The sequence below is a fragment of the Panthera leo genome, chromosome B3, assembly GCF_018350215.1.
Source record: "Panthera leo isolate Ple1 chromosome B3, P.leo_Ple1_pat1.1, whole genome shotgun sequence".
Lineage (NCBI taxonomy): Eukaryota > Metazoa > Chordata > Mammalia > Carnivora > Felidae > Panthera > Panthera leo.
In genome coordinates this window covers 133,366,635-133,383,431 of record NC_056684.1, presented here as the reverse complement: position 1 = coordinate 133,383,431, position 16,797 = coordinate 133,366,635, and the positions used below count along the sequence as shown (strand labels likewise).

The following is a 16,797-nucleotide window of genomic DNA, read 5'->3' as shown; positions in this document are numbered from 1 at the left end:
ACCAGGAATAACTTTTTTTTTTTTTTTTTTTTTTGCTTCAAAGTGAAATGTCTCCAAAGCGGTAAAACAGACTTTCATGTTCCGTAAGTTGACTGGGAGGTAGTTTCCAGAATTCCAAAACTATTTAGAGCGACGACAGAGTTGTGAGGAAATAGTAGTAATAATGTTAAACATTTAAAAGCACTTGCCATGTGTATTAACTCATTTAATTCCTAGAACCAGTCTGTGGGGGGGAGGGGGCTACATTTGTTATCCCCATTTTACGGATGAGGAAGCAGAGGAACAGGCTCTTGCCCAAGGTCAACAGTGAGTGAGTATGAAGCTGGGGCTTGAGCCCTTACCATGTGGCTCTAGGACCCGTGTTCTGTTTGGTCTAGGTATAAGTATATATGTAAGTATGTGGATTTCCAGGTGAGCATATGGGAGGGCCGGCCTCACGTGTTAGATAAGTTCTGGTTCTTTTGGTGCAGGTAGCATGAGACTGAGGAGTCCTGCTCTGTGTTGGATACTGCTGGGATTCGGGGCGAAGGTGACCATGGTCACAGCACAGCTCATGAGGATGCATGTGTATTGGCTGGCTCACAATTGCACCCCTGTGCCCCTTTCCTGATGCCCATAGGCACTCAGTAGATAGATGAGGATTGATAGCCTTTGACCCATTCCCCAAAGTTGGAGGAGAAGAACGTGAGAGGAAGCAAGCCTATCCGTATTCCGTGTTTCCTCAGAGGCCGGGGGTCCGGGCGAGTGTCAGGGAAGAGGTTGTTGGGGGAAGGGTGCCGTTCTTTTGCCCGAGTCCAGCTTGCATCTGGGGGCCTCTAGTACACCACGCTGGAAGTGTGCATGTCCTGTCCCGGCTCCGAGACAGCCCTGCCTGCCTCACTGGACTTGTCCCTCCGCTGCCTGAGACGCTGTCTGATACACAGAGCCTGCTCTGCGTGCTGCCTGCTGCCTGGCCGGCTGACCGAAACGCCTGATTGACTCTGCTTTTGTCACGGGGAAGCCTCAGTTGCTGAGGTAGTCAGAAAAAATGTTGTTAAGCCTAGTACAACTCTCATTAGGTTTGCAGCGAGACTTCCGGAAGCTTCGCCTGCTTGATCGCCTCCCAGCGTGGATGGCTGTCACACCCTCCACCACTATATCTAGGCTGCAGCTGGCCTGCTCCGTTGATCAGACAGAGTCCTTTGCTAACCAGGCCAAGGTTGTGGGTTTGATCCCTGGCCTCTGACTACAGCAAGCCATCTGTCTTCACAAGTGCATGTCATTGGATACGAGGCGAAGAGCGTGTACAGAGGGAGAAGCTGGAGTCCATTCTGGGACAAAAAGCAGCTCCCTGACAGCCGGCCAGAAGTGCCCTTTTGGACTGCGAAGGATGTCTTTTTCTTCTCACACTTTCCCGATCTGGATATCTGGTTTTGACTTCAGACTTTTTCCAAATAGATGATCCTAAGGTTGTATAAATGAAGAGGAAGCAATTCTCAAGCCTGAGAGCTAAGAGAAATTGACCTAGAGAAGGCTGGTTTATTTCTGTCCTTCTGGGGTTGTGTTGACAATGTCTAGCGTACCAGTGGGGTGTGTCTCATGTAAGAAGGGTCTGCTTCAGTTGTCCCATTTGTGGTCAAGAAGACTTTTCATCAAGGAGATGGGGAAAGGGATTTTGGAATACAAGATAGCGCTCACTCTTTCTTTTGAGGGCACACAGCTTCCTAAGTGTCACTGGGTGCCTGGTTGGCTCTATGTAGCAGTTGGGACAAAGAGGGTCTTTGCTCCCGAGGTGATCACGCTTTGGTTGGCAGACAGACAGAAATACATGTGAAAACCAGTGTGTTGAGTGCTCTCTAGGCTCAAAACACAAGCGAGCTTGTTGGGAGAACCCCAGGAAGCAGTACCTGCGTTTTCCTAGGGAACCTAGGAAAAGGCTCCCCAGGTGGCCTCTGACCTGGGTCTTGAAGGATGACTAACAGTTCCTAGAACACTTCAGACAGAGAGGAGCAGGTGTAAAAGGCACGTGAGCAGGAAAGCTTCCCTGAAATATTTGGAAGGTTTTTAAAAAATCTTCAAAATCCTTCTTATCCGTGCAGCTCTCTAGAAGCTGTCAGGCCAGGCATGCCTCACTCTGCCACTTGGGACAGGCAGGTATGTCACTGTTCCCCCAGGCACCCATGCTGCAATGCCACCGAGGGCATCTGTGACATATTCTATTTAAGAGAGTGCATTGCTGTGCTGTCTGCCAACCCAGTGCAGCGAGAAAGAAGGGGACAAGGAGCAGGTAGAAAATGTATTCCCTTGTGATCTTGGTTTATTCGACTTACAGTAGCTCTGAAATTCATTCAACAAGTATTTAAATTTTTTTAATGTTTATTTATTCTTGAGAGCGAGAGAGAGAGAGAGAGAGAGAGAGAGAATCTAAAGCAGGCTCCAGGCTCCAAGCTGTCAACACAGAGCCCGACGAGGGGCTCAAACTCACGAACCGTGAGATGATGACCTGAGACGACGTCGGATGCTTAACTGACTGAGCCACCCAGGCATCCCTCATTCAACAAGTATTTATTGAGCACTTGCTGTATGCCAGACTCTGTTTGAGGGGCTTGGGGTATGTCGGTGAACAGAACACAGATCTTGGTCCTCGAGATGCTTATTACGTTCTTATGGGGTGTGTGAAGCTCTCTGAGCTCCCTGGGGTGGGATGGTGTCCGTTGCTCGCCAGTGTATCTTCAGGGATGAGCCTGGAACCTGAAGAACAATGCACTCAGTGACTGTTGAAATGACCCTACTGCTGAAGAGCCTCAGGGGTGCTAGTTGGTAAGAAAAGACCTGGGAAAAGCCAGCGACTTCTTAGTTCTGAGAGATCTACTAGCTTGACTTGTTCTGTAATTGATCTTTGGTTATAAATTTCTTAACCACAGAGGAGAAAAAATATTGAACTTACTCTAGCAGAAGCACTTTTTCCTTATCATCCAGGAGTTTGACAAACAGCATAAAAAGTATTTTATTCACCCCAGAACTTTGGGTTTGCATGACCGTGATAATGGATAATTGAATCGAAGAGTGTTGGTGGCCTGGGCCAGACTCTGAGGTCAGAAAATAATCTGGAAGGACAAGTTAGGGGAAGAACTGCCCCGTCCCACCCACGCTGGTCCCAAGAAACGAAAGGAGAAATAATAACGAAAAAGGTGTATTGAGCTTGCTGTTGAAGGAGCCACCTATCACAAGGTGTAACGGTTCTGAACGTCTCCGAGTTTCTCCCAGCCCTGGTTTCCCATTTTGATTTTGATTCTGGAGCTCTGGTTTCCTTCCCAATGCAGCTCCTCCTTGGTTTCATGGCACAGAGGCACAGGTGGCCGTGTCAAAGAGCTCTGAATGTGGCTCAGAGTCGTGAAACAGGCGCTGCCGTGGACTTGCACGTGGCAGGGTGTAAATTTCAGAGACCAGCCTTCAAATGGCTGCCGCAGGGCCCGCAGGGTCCAGAGGGAGGCCAAGTGCTGGCGGGGCCGCCTCCCTCAGTGTCCTCAGGAAGTCATGCTTTTGCCCTGACCTAAGGGCCAGCAGACGAGACCTGGGAGGTTCCTCCCATCTGAAACCAGATGGAGAAAGGAGGAGGGAAGAAGAAGTGCAAGTAGGTCACCAGGAACAGAACGCGTCCCTGGGAAAAGTGGGCGGGCTTTCCTGTCAAGACAGAGCAGTAGGTTGCCTGGGTTTGAACACGAGCAAGGCGGTGGGACTGGCCCAAGCTCTCCCCACAGGGTTGGGGACACACAGGGATGTTGGCAAGGGAAGGCAGGGTTGTGCCTGCTCGTCACACTGGACAACCGGCTGGGGCTCAAGGGACGCCCAGGCCCCTTCTCCTTGGTGATAGCTGAGCTGTTGGGAACCTTTCCACATGGAGGGAGACGCACCCAGCTCAGGAAGCTTACCCAAGCAAGATGCGGGAGGTGAACCCCAAGTTCTGACAGCTTGCCAAAGTGCCCGCTGCTCACAGGCTGGCAGGAACATTCATTTTGAGACTAGTTTGCCATAATGAATTCTGACATCATTGTGCTCTCTCAGTCAAGGGTGTTGAAATGGAATCAGTGACCTAATGTGGAGGGTCTGTGGAAACCCTCAAAACCAAGGAATGTCCTGGCCTCCCTTGTCTTCGTTTTGGAGTGGAGTTTTTAAGCAACATTTCATTCTAGATATTTAATGATCTCAACATTTGAAGAATAAACTAATAGTTTAGAGACATGAAGGCAATCCTGTGGCTTTTATTTCCTTCAAAATGGAGTATTTCATAGCATTTAGGCTATAATTCTTATAAGTTAATTTCCCCTTTTTGTTCCTTTCTGTCATGATCATCCATCTAGCTTAAATTTTTTTCCTGCTGTCATGGCAACGGTTGGAAATGATTGGTTGAATAAAATTATGTGCCTAAAAAAAAAATGTATGAATGGTATAGGAGTTGCTGAGAAGGAGATGTTTCTGCATCTGGGAAACTTTCTTCCTCTTCTGCTATTTAAAATCTTTCACCTCCAGCCCCTTCTTCCTGCTGTCAGCCTGGTCTGTGGCCGGACACCCACATGTGGATGGTGCCACATTCGTTTGATTGGCACGGCGGGGTGAGGCCTTCGGGGGTCACTGTGGATCCTTTGTTTACAAGCAGGATCCCAGAGCTTGAGGAACAATTCGATTCTGAAAAGCTCCCGCCAGAAATACCGTGGAAACAGTTGAGAAAAACTGTTTGCTTCAGAGGCAGCGTGGGTACCTTGGGAACAAGCACCCAGAGGCTGATCAGCCCCCTCCTGTGCCGCACCCCTGAGGCCCAGACACTTCCTCCAGTCATCCAGCAGGGGGCCTCGGTCCCGCGCGGGAGAGCCTCCTGGCCCTCAGAGGGTAGTTGAGTTTCTCCAGCCATCCTTTCTCTTTTAAGGCAGCCGAGGCAGTACCCTCCAGAAGGCTTCACCTGGGCTGACGCATTTTCTTTTGGATCGTGAACCACTTCCTAGCAGTAGCTCATTAGCTGTGGTCACTGGAACGGGTAAAATCTGTATTATGTATATATGAAGTGATTTGCATATAAATGTTACAAAACAGAGACCTGAGCTCTCTTATTCGTACTTTGTTCTTTCTTCTAGAGCCTCACTTGGCTTTCAGAGCTGACATTTCTTTTGCCCAGAAAGGTGATAGAACCCAGGAGAAAGCTTCCAGCTCATTCTCTCACTGGGTTTGTGAACCTGAGCGAGCCATTTCACTTCTGTGTCATAATGGACTAGGTTGCATTGGATCGTGTCTAGCTGGAAAATTCTGTGTGTCTGTAACTGGATAAGTGTCCCCTTTTGCCAGCAGGGCGCGGGAGACATTCTGAATGACCAGTGCCTATCTTGCAGCCTTCCCTGGCTCATCATATTCAGATTTGATGCTACTTTCAGGCCTGATTTCCACCCTGGAAAAACAGCCCTTTACACACTGGGTCTTTAGTTGTGTTCCCTCAGCCCCACCCTTACGTCCTACAGTTCAAACTGCCGTTCCTTTTGCGCACAGTAGGAGCTTGGTCTGTGATTCTGGAACAAAATTAGCCCACCGTGCCCACACCCATCCCTTTTTTAGCTGTTGCTATTTCCTCCCCCACCCCCCACCCCGTTACTTAAGAGAGCTGAGCTTCAGTCCAAAGCAAATGTACTTTGTTGCCTGTGAACACAGATCCCATAAAAACAAACGAAGGGGAAAGCAGAGGAGATTGTATGTCCTGGGGCCCATTACCTAATTTTTATTCACGCCTCTGTTAGATTTTCTTTAGCGTCGCTTAGAGTCCTGAGCACACGCTTCTCTTTTTATGTCACCATAAAGCTTTTGATCTGGTATCATCTGATATGTGTGGGTGAGAGGAATCCGAGAGTATTTATGTACATACGCCAGTAAACTATTATCTTAAAGTTCCAGGGCTGTACTTGTGAACGAGAGTCCTGGGACGTCATGTAGGTATAAGATACAAAGGAACAGCCTGCGTGAGTGCTTGTAACCTACAGAAACCCCACATTCAGTTTGATTACATACCTTTGCATGATTTAAAATGTCACCCAAGAAGAGAGGCAAATACCTAGAGCATCTGTCCCAGCCGGCAGAGGCTGGCTGACAGGTTTGTACCGGCTGACCCGTTCTGCGGCTTTTTGGAAAGATGAGATGTGTCCTAATGAGCAAGTTATAAATATCACCGAGTTATGTCATAGGTGGTGGCAGCACTCAATGTAAATGGGAAGTGTTCCCAGCTGAGCAGGGCAGGCGCAGCTTTCAGGGAGGACAACGGGCAGGGGCCTGGACATCTGCACCGGGATGTCACTAAACAATGATTTGTCCGTTTGTCTTGGGAGGTGTGGGGCCGGGAGGGGAGATGTGTTCTGAGCAGAGTCAGGCAGCTCCGGGTTCCAGTCCTCGTGCATTTGCTCTCTGAAGGGCCTTTGACCATTTGCTTTTTCTTGTTGGTGCAGGGTTGGGGGGAGGAAGGCCGGTTTGATGGGTTTTGGGGACAGTGATTTCTGTCCTCAAAGATGCAGAGTGATTGCTTGGTGGAACCCCACCGTTTTCATACCTGTTACCTTTGTCTTGCCCATAAAAATCGCAAGTAACAGGAAGCCTTTACCCACAGTGCATTCAGTGCTGACATTTCTGTACCCTGTTGCCACCCACCTTTTAAGTGAAAAGATAGATTTCAGCACCAATCAATAGAGCAGGAAAACTACAGAGCCATTGTAAGGTTGAGGAGAAACTCTTGCAAGATATCTTACATTTTCTTCCTCCCTTCCTCCTTCCCTCCCTTCCTTTCCTTTCCTTTCCCCTCCCTCCCTCCCTCCTTCCCTTCCTTCCTTCCTTTCTTCCTTCTATACCTTAGAACTGATTTTCACATTTTTTTTTTTCTTGAGGAAATCTGACTGTGGAAGCGCAAAAGACCACCAATCCCAGGCCAAATTTTTCAGAGTTGAACAAAGATGGATGGACATGTGCAGAATAATTGTTTGCTGAAAATCTAGCCAACAGCTTTTATGTAGACAAAATGCATTGAAATATGTGTATAAAATATTTAATATTAATGCGCGCCAGATGGAAACCCTGTCAAATTCTGTGTGCACACAGGAACTTGACAAGAGGAGTCGGGAGATTTAGAGAGATCCTCAGAGCAGTAGAAACAAGAACAACTCAAAACCTGCGAATGGTGAGTGTGATGGAGAACTTGATTGAGGCCAGAAGGGCACTTCAGGTGTTCTCACTCCTTGCCCCCCTTCCCCTCCCTCTGTCCCGCTGCCCCTCTGTCATAGATATATGAGCTTTATTGAGATCTAATTTCCACACTATGCATCTCACCCATTTAAAGTCACTGGTCTGTAGTATGCTCGCAAGATTGCTCAGCCGTCACTACTATTTAATTCCAGAACATTCTCATCCCCAAAGAGAAACCCCATACCTATCAGTAGTCAATCCCCACGCTCCCCTTTTCCCCTGGCCTCCGGCAACCACTAATTTCTTTTTGGCTTTTATGGATCTGCCTGTTTTGGACACTTCAGATAAACGGGGTGATACGTACCATGTGGTCTTTTTATGACTGGCCTCCTTAGCACACTGCTTTCAGGGTTCACCCAAGTTGTAGCACGGATCAGCACTTCCCTCCTTTTTGTGACCAAATACTATCCCACCGCATGGATAGAACACATCTCATGTATCTGTTCATCAGATGGACGTTTGGATTGTTTCCACGAGTTGGTGACTATGAACGATGCCGCAGTGGACATTCTCATGCGAGTTTTTAGGTGGAAATATACACTCTTGTACCTAGGACTGGCATCGCTGGATCGGACGGTAGCTCTACATTTGTTTGTTTGTTTAACTCATTAATGATTTAATTTACATCCAAGTTAGTTAGCGTACAGTGCAATAATGATTTCAGGAGTGGAAACCAGTGATTCATCCCCTACATATAACACCCAGGGCCCATTCCAAGTGTCCTCCCCACTAACCCCTTGTCCATTTAGCCATCCCTCCACCCACCACCCCTCCAGCAACCCTCAGTTTGTTCTCTATATTTAAGAGCCTCTTCTGTTTTGTCCCCCTCCCTGTTTTTATGTTATTTTTGTTTCCCTATCCTCTGTTCATCTGTTTTGTCTCTTAAATTCCACATATGAGTGAAGTCATATGGTATTTGTCTGTCTCTGACTAATTTCGCTTAGCGTAATACCCTCTAGTTCTACCCACATTGTTGCAAATGGCAAGAGTTCATTCTTTTTTGATTGTCGAGTAATATGGTAACCCTACGTTTAACATTTGGAGGAACTGCCAGATGATTCTCCAAAGTGGCCGCACCATTTTACATTCCCCCCGAAAGTTACGAGGCCTCCAATTTCTCCATATCCCTCACAGCACTTGCTGTTGTCTTTTTAGTCGTTGCCATCCCCGTACATGTGACGTGCTGTCTCATTGTGGTTTTAATTTACATTTCCCTGATGGTTAATGATGTTGAGCATCTTTTTATGTATTTATTGTCAGTGCTAGCTCTTGAAACCTAAGGAATGCATCCCATAAGGCAGGGGCTACGTAAGCCCTCCCAGATGCCAGTGTAGCAAAGGAGTCGGTTGTCTGCTGATGATTTCACACCAAAACCTAACCAGAGCAAAAGCAGATTAGATCCTGAAGAGTACTTAGTTGTTTGATTAGTTCTATTGACTCTAAAACTCAGAGGAGAAATATAAAAGCTGGTTCCATAAACCAAGCTGTTGATCACTGTTTGGCTCTCTTATTGACTTAAGTTCTCCCTCTTCCTTTTACTCCTTACACTTTCCCTGCTGGGGGAACTTATTGATGGTACCTCCATAGCTTGGCCTGCAGAGCCATAGCCAAGGGGTGTCTGGGTGAAGGTCTGGAGCTTACCAGAAGCTAAGCGAATATCACATACAACCCCACACAAGATTCCACTTTCCTTTGTCTTGTTACCATGCCACTGTCCTCCTCACGTCATGGCCCCTTTTCGTGCCATGGTAGAGTTTCACTTGGGCAAGGCCAAGAGACTCCTGTTGTGGGAAGAGAGGCTGAATCTTCTTTTTGGTGTCTTCAGGGTTTTAGGATGCGCAACTGTCATGGGGCCAGGTGGCTAAGCCAGAGGCTTTCCTGGAATTAGTGGGCATGAGGGAAGATGGGTGACTTTACACCCCCCACCCCCTACCCCGCACCAAGACTTCACCTGCTCTGTGAGATTTATTTATATATTGATGGGATTTTTAGGTGCCTTAAGAAGTTCAAACTAGACATTTTGATTTGTAGAGTTCTTTAAGGGAAAACCAAACAAAACAAAACCCTGAAAAAGTATAGATAAAAATTATTGCCAAATGTCTTTTCTCTCAGATTGACCTCCTCCCAACATTTCATAACACTCCTTGCCTGGTCAGCACGAACAGGTTCTTTTAAGATTTGGAAGCACAATTAAAGTAACTGATTATACTGGCAAGTGTTCTTATAATTGTTTTAAGAGCTGATTAAAAATCCAGTCTTTCAAGATTGCTTAAATATGATGCATTTGTTCATATTGTTGACTCAAAAGCATATTTTATTAAGGAGATTAATGGTTTTCCCCCACTAGAAGATGCGAGTACATTGAGTGCACTATGGGGATCTGCCTGCTGTTTACTTCAACATTATTTTTCACAGAATTAGAGCATATCTTCCACTATTGCCTAAGGTTTGTGGTATTGCAATCAATGTACTTTAACTTATAAAAATCCTATGAGGTGGGATTCTGAATAAAGATATGTCAGGAAGGGAGAGAAGTTTTTTCAATTAGTTTTCCTTTTTTTTCTGAGAAGTACCGTGAAGAGGCTCCTAAAGAAGTCTGGATAGACTGGAGTTGCCCCTGGGCATTTTCAGCTGCTAACTGGTTGGTGCTGACGCGAGAGGAGTCACTTCCTGTCTGTGTTGGACTTGAGGCGCGAGTAGACCTGTGGTCTTGGTTGATGAGGCTCACGTGACCTAGGTTGAACTGCTTCCAATTCCTTGAGGGCTGAACCAAAGGTGTGCATCAGAATTATGTGAGCAACATTTTTGAACAAGTACACATCCCTAATCCTGACCTCAGAAATGTCAACTGAGTAGGTTTGGGGCAGGACCCGAGAATTTTATTTTCTCATTTCCACAAGGGATTCTTTGCCTTCCCCAGAAATGTCAACTGAGTAGGTTTGGGGCAGGACCCGAGAATTTTATTTTCTCATTTCCACAAGGGATTCTTTGCCTTCCCCAGCTGAGAAGCACTTTGTGTTTGGTGGGCTTATTCACTGGTATCTTGGTCTGCACCAGACATCAGAAAGCTTGTCCAGTTAATACCGCTCATAACCACAGGATTCCTCAAGGATCAGCTGATCATTGCAAATTTATGACACACTTAGGAGATGCAAACGTTGCTTTGTAAGCTCTATGGGGTGAGACCATAGCTGAGGACTTAACAGTACATTTACAGCAACCCCACTGTTAGGGAAACACTCCAAGGAACTGAAAGCAGGTGTTCAAACAAAAACTTGAACGTTAATGTTCGTAGCAGCACTGTTTATGATTGCCAAAAGATGGAAGCGATCCAAATGTCTATCTGCTGACGATTAGATAAACAGAATGTGGTATGTCCACACAACGGAGTATTATTCAGCCACAAAAAGAGTGAAGACTGACCCAGGCTACAACATAAGTGAGCCTTGGAAACATTACGCTGAGTGAAAAAGCCAGATACAAAAAGGCCACAAATTGTGTGATTCCATTTTTATGAAATGTCCCAAACAGGCAAATCTACAGAGACAAAAAGCAGATTAATTGTTCCCAGGGTCTGGAAGGGGGGAATGTAGTGACTACTAGAAGGGTACAGGCTTTCCTTTTGGGGTGATATTCTGGAACCAGATAGAGGTGATGATTGTATAGCACTGAAGGTACTAAGTGCCATTGGATTATACACCAAAATGGTTAAAATAGTAAATTTTATGTTATGCAAATTTTACCACAATTTAAAAAACACATACAAAACGGATTTACATAATGGATTTACAAAACGGATTTGTACATGAAAACCTGACTTGCTTCTGGCTCCCTTCCTCTCCTTTCTTTCCTTCTGACTTTGATAGCTACCAATAATTTGTTAACTTTTCAACTGCAAGCAAATGAAACCTGAGTGTAAAAAAGTAGAAGGTCTGATTGACATTGGTAATGTTGCTGGTAATTTCTCATATTTAATCTCCTGTTCTGAACTTCATGTGGGCTCTCAGTGCCCACAACCAAACTAGTCGGCAGTGCAGTGGTGAAGTGACACCCTTAAAATATGCAATCACATCAAAACCTTATTTTCAAAGTCTCTCTGGAAGGTTAATACCCTGAGGTAAAGTGAGATCTCGCATGAGCTGTCTAGTAGTGGACAAGCAAACTGTTTTTAGGACAGAGATTTTTATAACTTCAGAATCCCTCCATGGCAGATATATCCAGAAAATGAAGTTCCTCGTTCATTTTTTCTCCTTTGACGTTTTTTTTTCCCCCTCAGCTATAGCGAGTGGAGGTTATTTCTGCCAGTTGATGCTTCCAGCAGAAGTCATTAACGTATATGACTGCAATGAGATGGAAATGGAACTATAATGGAAGGTTTAAGAAAACAGTTCGGGAGCTGTTCAGGTCCTGAAAATTGTGTGCTTATGAGATCTTTACAGATGGCTCAGTTGGGGATGATAGGAGTGCATTTAATTTCACATTTTTGTAGACATTTAAAGCCAGTGGGTCTTACTTGGGAATAATTAAGAAAATTTGCCTTTACCCAGTGGTCATCAGAAACCACTAAGCTAGTGATTTGGTTGCTTTTAAGTTTCCTTGTGGTGTTTTAGGAGATTTCATGTGGATGAAAACCTAGCAGAGTTCTCTCCTGGAACATATTTATTAAAAAAAAAAAAGTCTCGCCCTCAGGGAAGATCAGCATTCTCTGCGTGTTCTAAAGAATGCTAAAACCTTGTGGGAAAACCTAATGGTTGAAGTTTTATTTTGCCACCTTTGGCTGATCATGGGGTAGCCTGGACCACCCTCAGGTGCAATGCTTCTGTTTTCAGAGAGATTTTGTGGGTTTGTTTGTTTGTGTGTTTGTTTTTACTTCTCCTCTCCTTTATCTCTGGAAGATTATGAGGTAAATGAACTGATACGCATCAGCCAAAGAACTATTTCTTAGTAGATGCCACACACACCCTCTTCCCATTCATCCTACGTGGTACTGTTCTATATGTTCCATGACAGAGGGCTTGGAAAGCATAGTAAATCTGTTTCTAACTCAGGATGGCAAGACCCAGATATGTCTGGGTTTTCACAGTGAGAAAAGAGATACCTATCCAGCTTTGAAAAGAGGTCTCTCTTGATCAGCAGCCACGCTCCCCACCTTGCTTTCTCTGTTGCACAAGGTCAGCAGGAGCCTTTGGGCCGCAAGGCCCAGGGTGCGCCCGGAACGAGGTGCCCAGGTGCTGAATCCCAGGATGGGGCCACCATGGGACTGGCCTGTGGCACTTCAAAGAGGGAAGGCATTCTAAAAATCTGCCCTGATTGTCATCTTACCATCAACGAAGAGATTTTTTTTTTTTTTTCAGGAATAACGTCATCTAGGTTGATGCCAAGTTTGGGTTTCAGCAGGGATCTGTTGGGAGGTGATGAAAATATTTGCAGTTCACCTGTTACAAGAGCTTTTGGGAGAGAACTTAACTCAAAGTTTCAGTTGCTTTAGGCATAAAACACGTTTAGCGTTTCAGAGGCAGGGTGGCATTCCAAGGACATGAACTTGTGTTTCAAAATGGTTCAACTATCTTGCTGTATTGTATCTTATTTTTTGTTACCAACTGATATAATTTTCATCAGAGAAGTAAAAAATTTTTAAGCATGAGTCTTGGAATTGTGCCTAGCACAAAATGATGACTGCAAAATATTTATTGAATGAGTGAACGAGTGAATGAATGATACAAAATTGATTCATAGCTATGCCTTTCCTCCCTTGTGTTTCCAGACAATAGCCAGGCAGTTGGCGGAGATCTTGTTGCGGGGTATGTGTGAACAGAGCTACTGGAACCCCCTGGAGGATCCACCCTGCCAGTCACCTCTGGACGATCCTCTCCGGAAAGGAGCAAACACCAAAACCTACACCCTGCCTCGGAAAGCCCGCGTCTACTCAGGAGAGAAGTATGGCAGTTGATGTCCTCATTTGTAGGTTAGGGGATTGGGGGAAAACTCAAGGATGAGTAGAAGTTCAAGGGCAGATTCTTCCCCGAAAAGAGAACCAGACAACAAGTCTCATTTGCCAATTTAATAGATATACCTCATTATTTTTCATAACTTCTACAAATATCTATGCACCAGTGGGGCATTTTAAGTAGGAAAATTCTCTCATTTCGGTGGTTGGCCACCGTTTGCAGCCATCACTGTTGGTCTTTGGGATTCTCATTCTATTTATTGTAAGAAACCTAGCATTACCCAGCAATTAGCGACAAATCTGTTTGTAAGCCAGAGTTAACCTTTTTTTCTTTTCTTCAGCAATTCCTTGATCTTTTTGTTTAAAAATTTGTTTTAGGGGTGCCCAGGTGGCTCAGTCGCTTAAGCATCCGAACTTCGGCTGAGGTCGTGATCTCACCGTTTGTGAGTTCAAGCCCTGCGTTGGGCTCTCTGCTCTCAGCGCAGAGCCCACTTCAGATCCTCTGTCCCCCCTACCCCTCTGCCCATCTCTCACGCACTCTCTCCCTCTCTCAAAAATAAGAATAAAAATAAACATTAAAAAAATGAATAAAAATTTGTTTTAAACTGAATTATCTATAAGAAGAAGGAGAATTAAATAATTTGTAAGTGATTGGAAGATGATGTCATTTTTAGATCCTCTTAATTTTTTTAAGTTTTAAATCTGGGACTTAACCACCTTTGAGGAAGGTGGGCTAGGGAACCACTGCAGTCTCCGTGTGGACCCTCCCCATTTGGGGGAGGGGGACGTGGCAGGGAGAGACCATGAAGAGGGCCAGGAGACAGGGACAGTTGTTGACTCACTCTTGATTCCTCCCCTTAGAGCCTCACCTTCCCATCTTTGCCTGTCCCTGCGAGGACAAGGCATGATGGCTTTTCAGAATCTCTCCATGAGGGAAAGGTGGCGTGTATGAATGCATATGGAAGCCTCCACGGTTGTTAATCAAATCGGGAAAATGGCAGAGAGACTGCAGGCTGCTGTATTGCTAGATACTACATGTGTGACTTCTGAAAATGATTGTCGCATTTTCAAAGGGGACAGCATTTCTCCAGGCAGCTTCTCTTAATCCTCTTATGTTGACCCTGGCTTTTCTCTCCGTCATCATCTTCCTGTTCAGACTGTATTTCTTGTATGGATTCAGAGTGAGCATATTCTTAACTTTTTCCCTAGGCTTATTTTAATTTGTGTTTAATCCCCTTTTAATTTAATCCCCCCTTTTTATGGCCTCATTGAACCATGAGTTTGCTTAATTCATGGCCTGTGTTCACTCCTTAGTCCTTATCTGGATTCACAGAACATCTGTCCTAACAATTCCCAAACTCTCACTTTAAAAATGCTGACTCCACATTATGAACTATTTAGAAGCAGGTTTGGGGTTCATTTTTAAAGTGAAACTTACATCCTAAAAATAGACCTGAGATTTTTGTGTGTGTTTGTGTGTGTGCTTTCCATGTTTCTTAATTGACAGGTATATAAGATGCCAGGTATATTGAGAAACTCAGCTCTTACTCCCTCCCCTGATCAAGCTGGACACATAGATAGAGCTCTCTGTCTCTTTGCGTGTTATTCCAATGTGGCCTCACCTCTTGAAGGCAAAAAAGCTCATAGAGCCGGCCACTTCTCCTTTATTTTGTGAACCACTCAGACTTTGTCACTGTTCTGACGTCAACTTCCCCATCTGTCCAAGGAGAATTATGGAGGCAACATGCAGATCTAGAAAATGCAATTACTGGTTCACCAGAGGATTCCCATACCAGGGCTGATTGCTAAGTCACAATTTCGTTTTGCACAGATACAGTCAGTTGGGTTTTTTTTTAACCGTTTCGTTGAGATATGATTCACATACTTTACAATTTACTCATTTAAAGTATATAGTTCAGTGGCTTTTAATATGGTCATATAATTGTGCTTCCATCACCATAATCAACTTTAGAACATTTTCATTACCCCAAAAATAAACTCAGTACCTCTTAGCTGCTGTCACCCCCATCCCCCAGTTCCTTGCATTTTCATATAAATTTTAAAATCAGTTTTTGTCCATTTCTGGGGGGGGGAAAAGGCAGCTAGGATTTTGATAGGAATTACATTGAACCCATAGATCAATTTGAGGAGTGTTGCCATCTTAACAATATTAAGTCTTCTGATCCATGAACATGGGATGTCTTTTCATTTATTTAGGTTTTGTTTGATTTCTTTCAGCAGTGATTTGTTATTTTTAGGGTTAAAGTTTTACACTTATTTTGTGAAACTTATTGTGTGTGCTATTCTTTTGGATGATATCATAGGTGGAATTGTTTTCTTCATTTCGTCTTTGGTTTGTTCATTACAAATATATAGAATACAATTGATTTTCTATATCGATCTTTTATACTGCAATCTTGCCGAACTAGTTCATTAGTTCAAATAGTTTTTTAGATTCCTTAGTATTTTCCACATACCAGATCATGTCATCTGCAAATAGAGGTGATTTACGTCTAACTTTCCAACTTAAGTGACTTTTATTTCATTTTCTTCCCTAATAGCCTTGGCTAGAACCTCTGGTATAACGTTGAATAGAAGTGGCAAGAGTGGCGGACATCCTTGTCTTATTCCTGATTTTACGAGGGAAAAGCATCTAGTCTTTCACCATTAAGTGTGCGGTTAGCTGTGGGTTTTCATATATACCTTTTATTAGGTTGAGAAAGATCCCTTCTATCACTAGTTTGTTGAGTAATTTTTTTGTGAAAGGGTATTTAATTTTGTCAAATGTTTTTTCTGCATCTATCAAAATGATCATGTACATTTTTTCTTTGTTGATGTAATGTATTACATTAATTAATTTTCAGATGCTAAGCCAGACTTCATCAGATTTCATTGATCTTTTCAAAGAACCAGATTTTAGTTTTGTTCCTTTTTTTTAATTGTGTCTCTATTCACTATTTCATTAATTTCCACACGGTCCTTATTTCCTTCAGTCATTACTATCATTTTTTAGGTTTCTAGTTTTGTGTGTTCCCAGGGATATTCCTGGTTTATTAGTAAACAGAGAAAGCCTGTTGGGATTACACGTGTGTTGGCGCTTCCTAGTCACCAGGACTATCTGATTGGTCAACCCTGTGGCGAGAAGGGCATTACCACCAATTCATTTGCGGTAGTTGGGAGGTGAAAAAGGAAATCCACAGATAATGATTAAACCCCATCTTGGCCAATAGTCCCAAATGCTTCCCCCTTCTCAGTCTCTTATGAGAAATATGAGCACAGAGCAGACTTTAGGAGGCACAGAGCCTTCTAGCTCCAGCAAATCGTAAGAATCCTTCAGACTAGTTGGTCATAATGGAAAAGTGAGCTCTGTCAGAAAACTCCACTCCTTGTCAATGTGGCCTGCATGTGAAGTGGAAACAGGATGCTCATTCTCTCCCCATCTTGAATTTTGAAAGGAAAGCAGATGTTGAGAATCCTAGATAGAAAAGAGGGGAGGGAGCACATGCTATTGGCTTCTTTACTTCCTTCCTTCTAGGTCTTTCCATGTGGAATTTTTTTTTATCTTTGCTTATTTATTTTTTAAGTAAGCTTTTTACTGATACGTG

At 44.2% G+C, this 16,797-nt stretch overlaps 1 protein-coding gene across 11 annotated transcripts in view; it reads left to right on the top strand.

The window, feature by feature from the left end:
- The window catches only part of TTC7B (tetratricopeptide repeat domain 7B), a 254,266-nt gene that overhangs the window by 100,759 nt on the left and 136,710 nt on the right, over nucleotides 1–16,797 (top strand). For all 11 annotated transcript variants that reach the window (XM_042944076.1, XM_042944086.1, XM_042944078.1 and 8 more), the window contains 2 exons: nucleotides 7,102–7,180; nucleotides 13,010–13,182. In XM_042944076.1, the coding sequence (XP_042800010.1) occupies nucleotides 7,102–7,180; nucleotides 13,010–13,182 (252 nt within the window). The remainder of the gene's footprint in view (nucleotides 1–7,101; nucleotides 7,181–13,009; nucleotides 13,183–16,797) is intronic.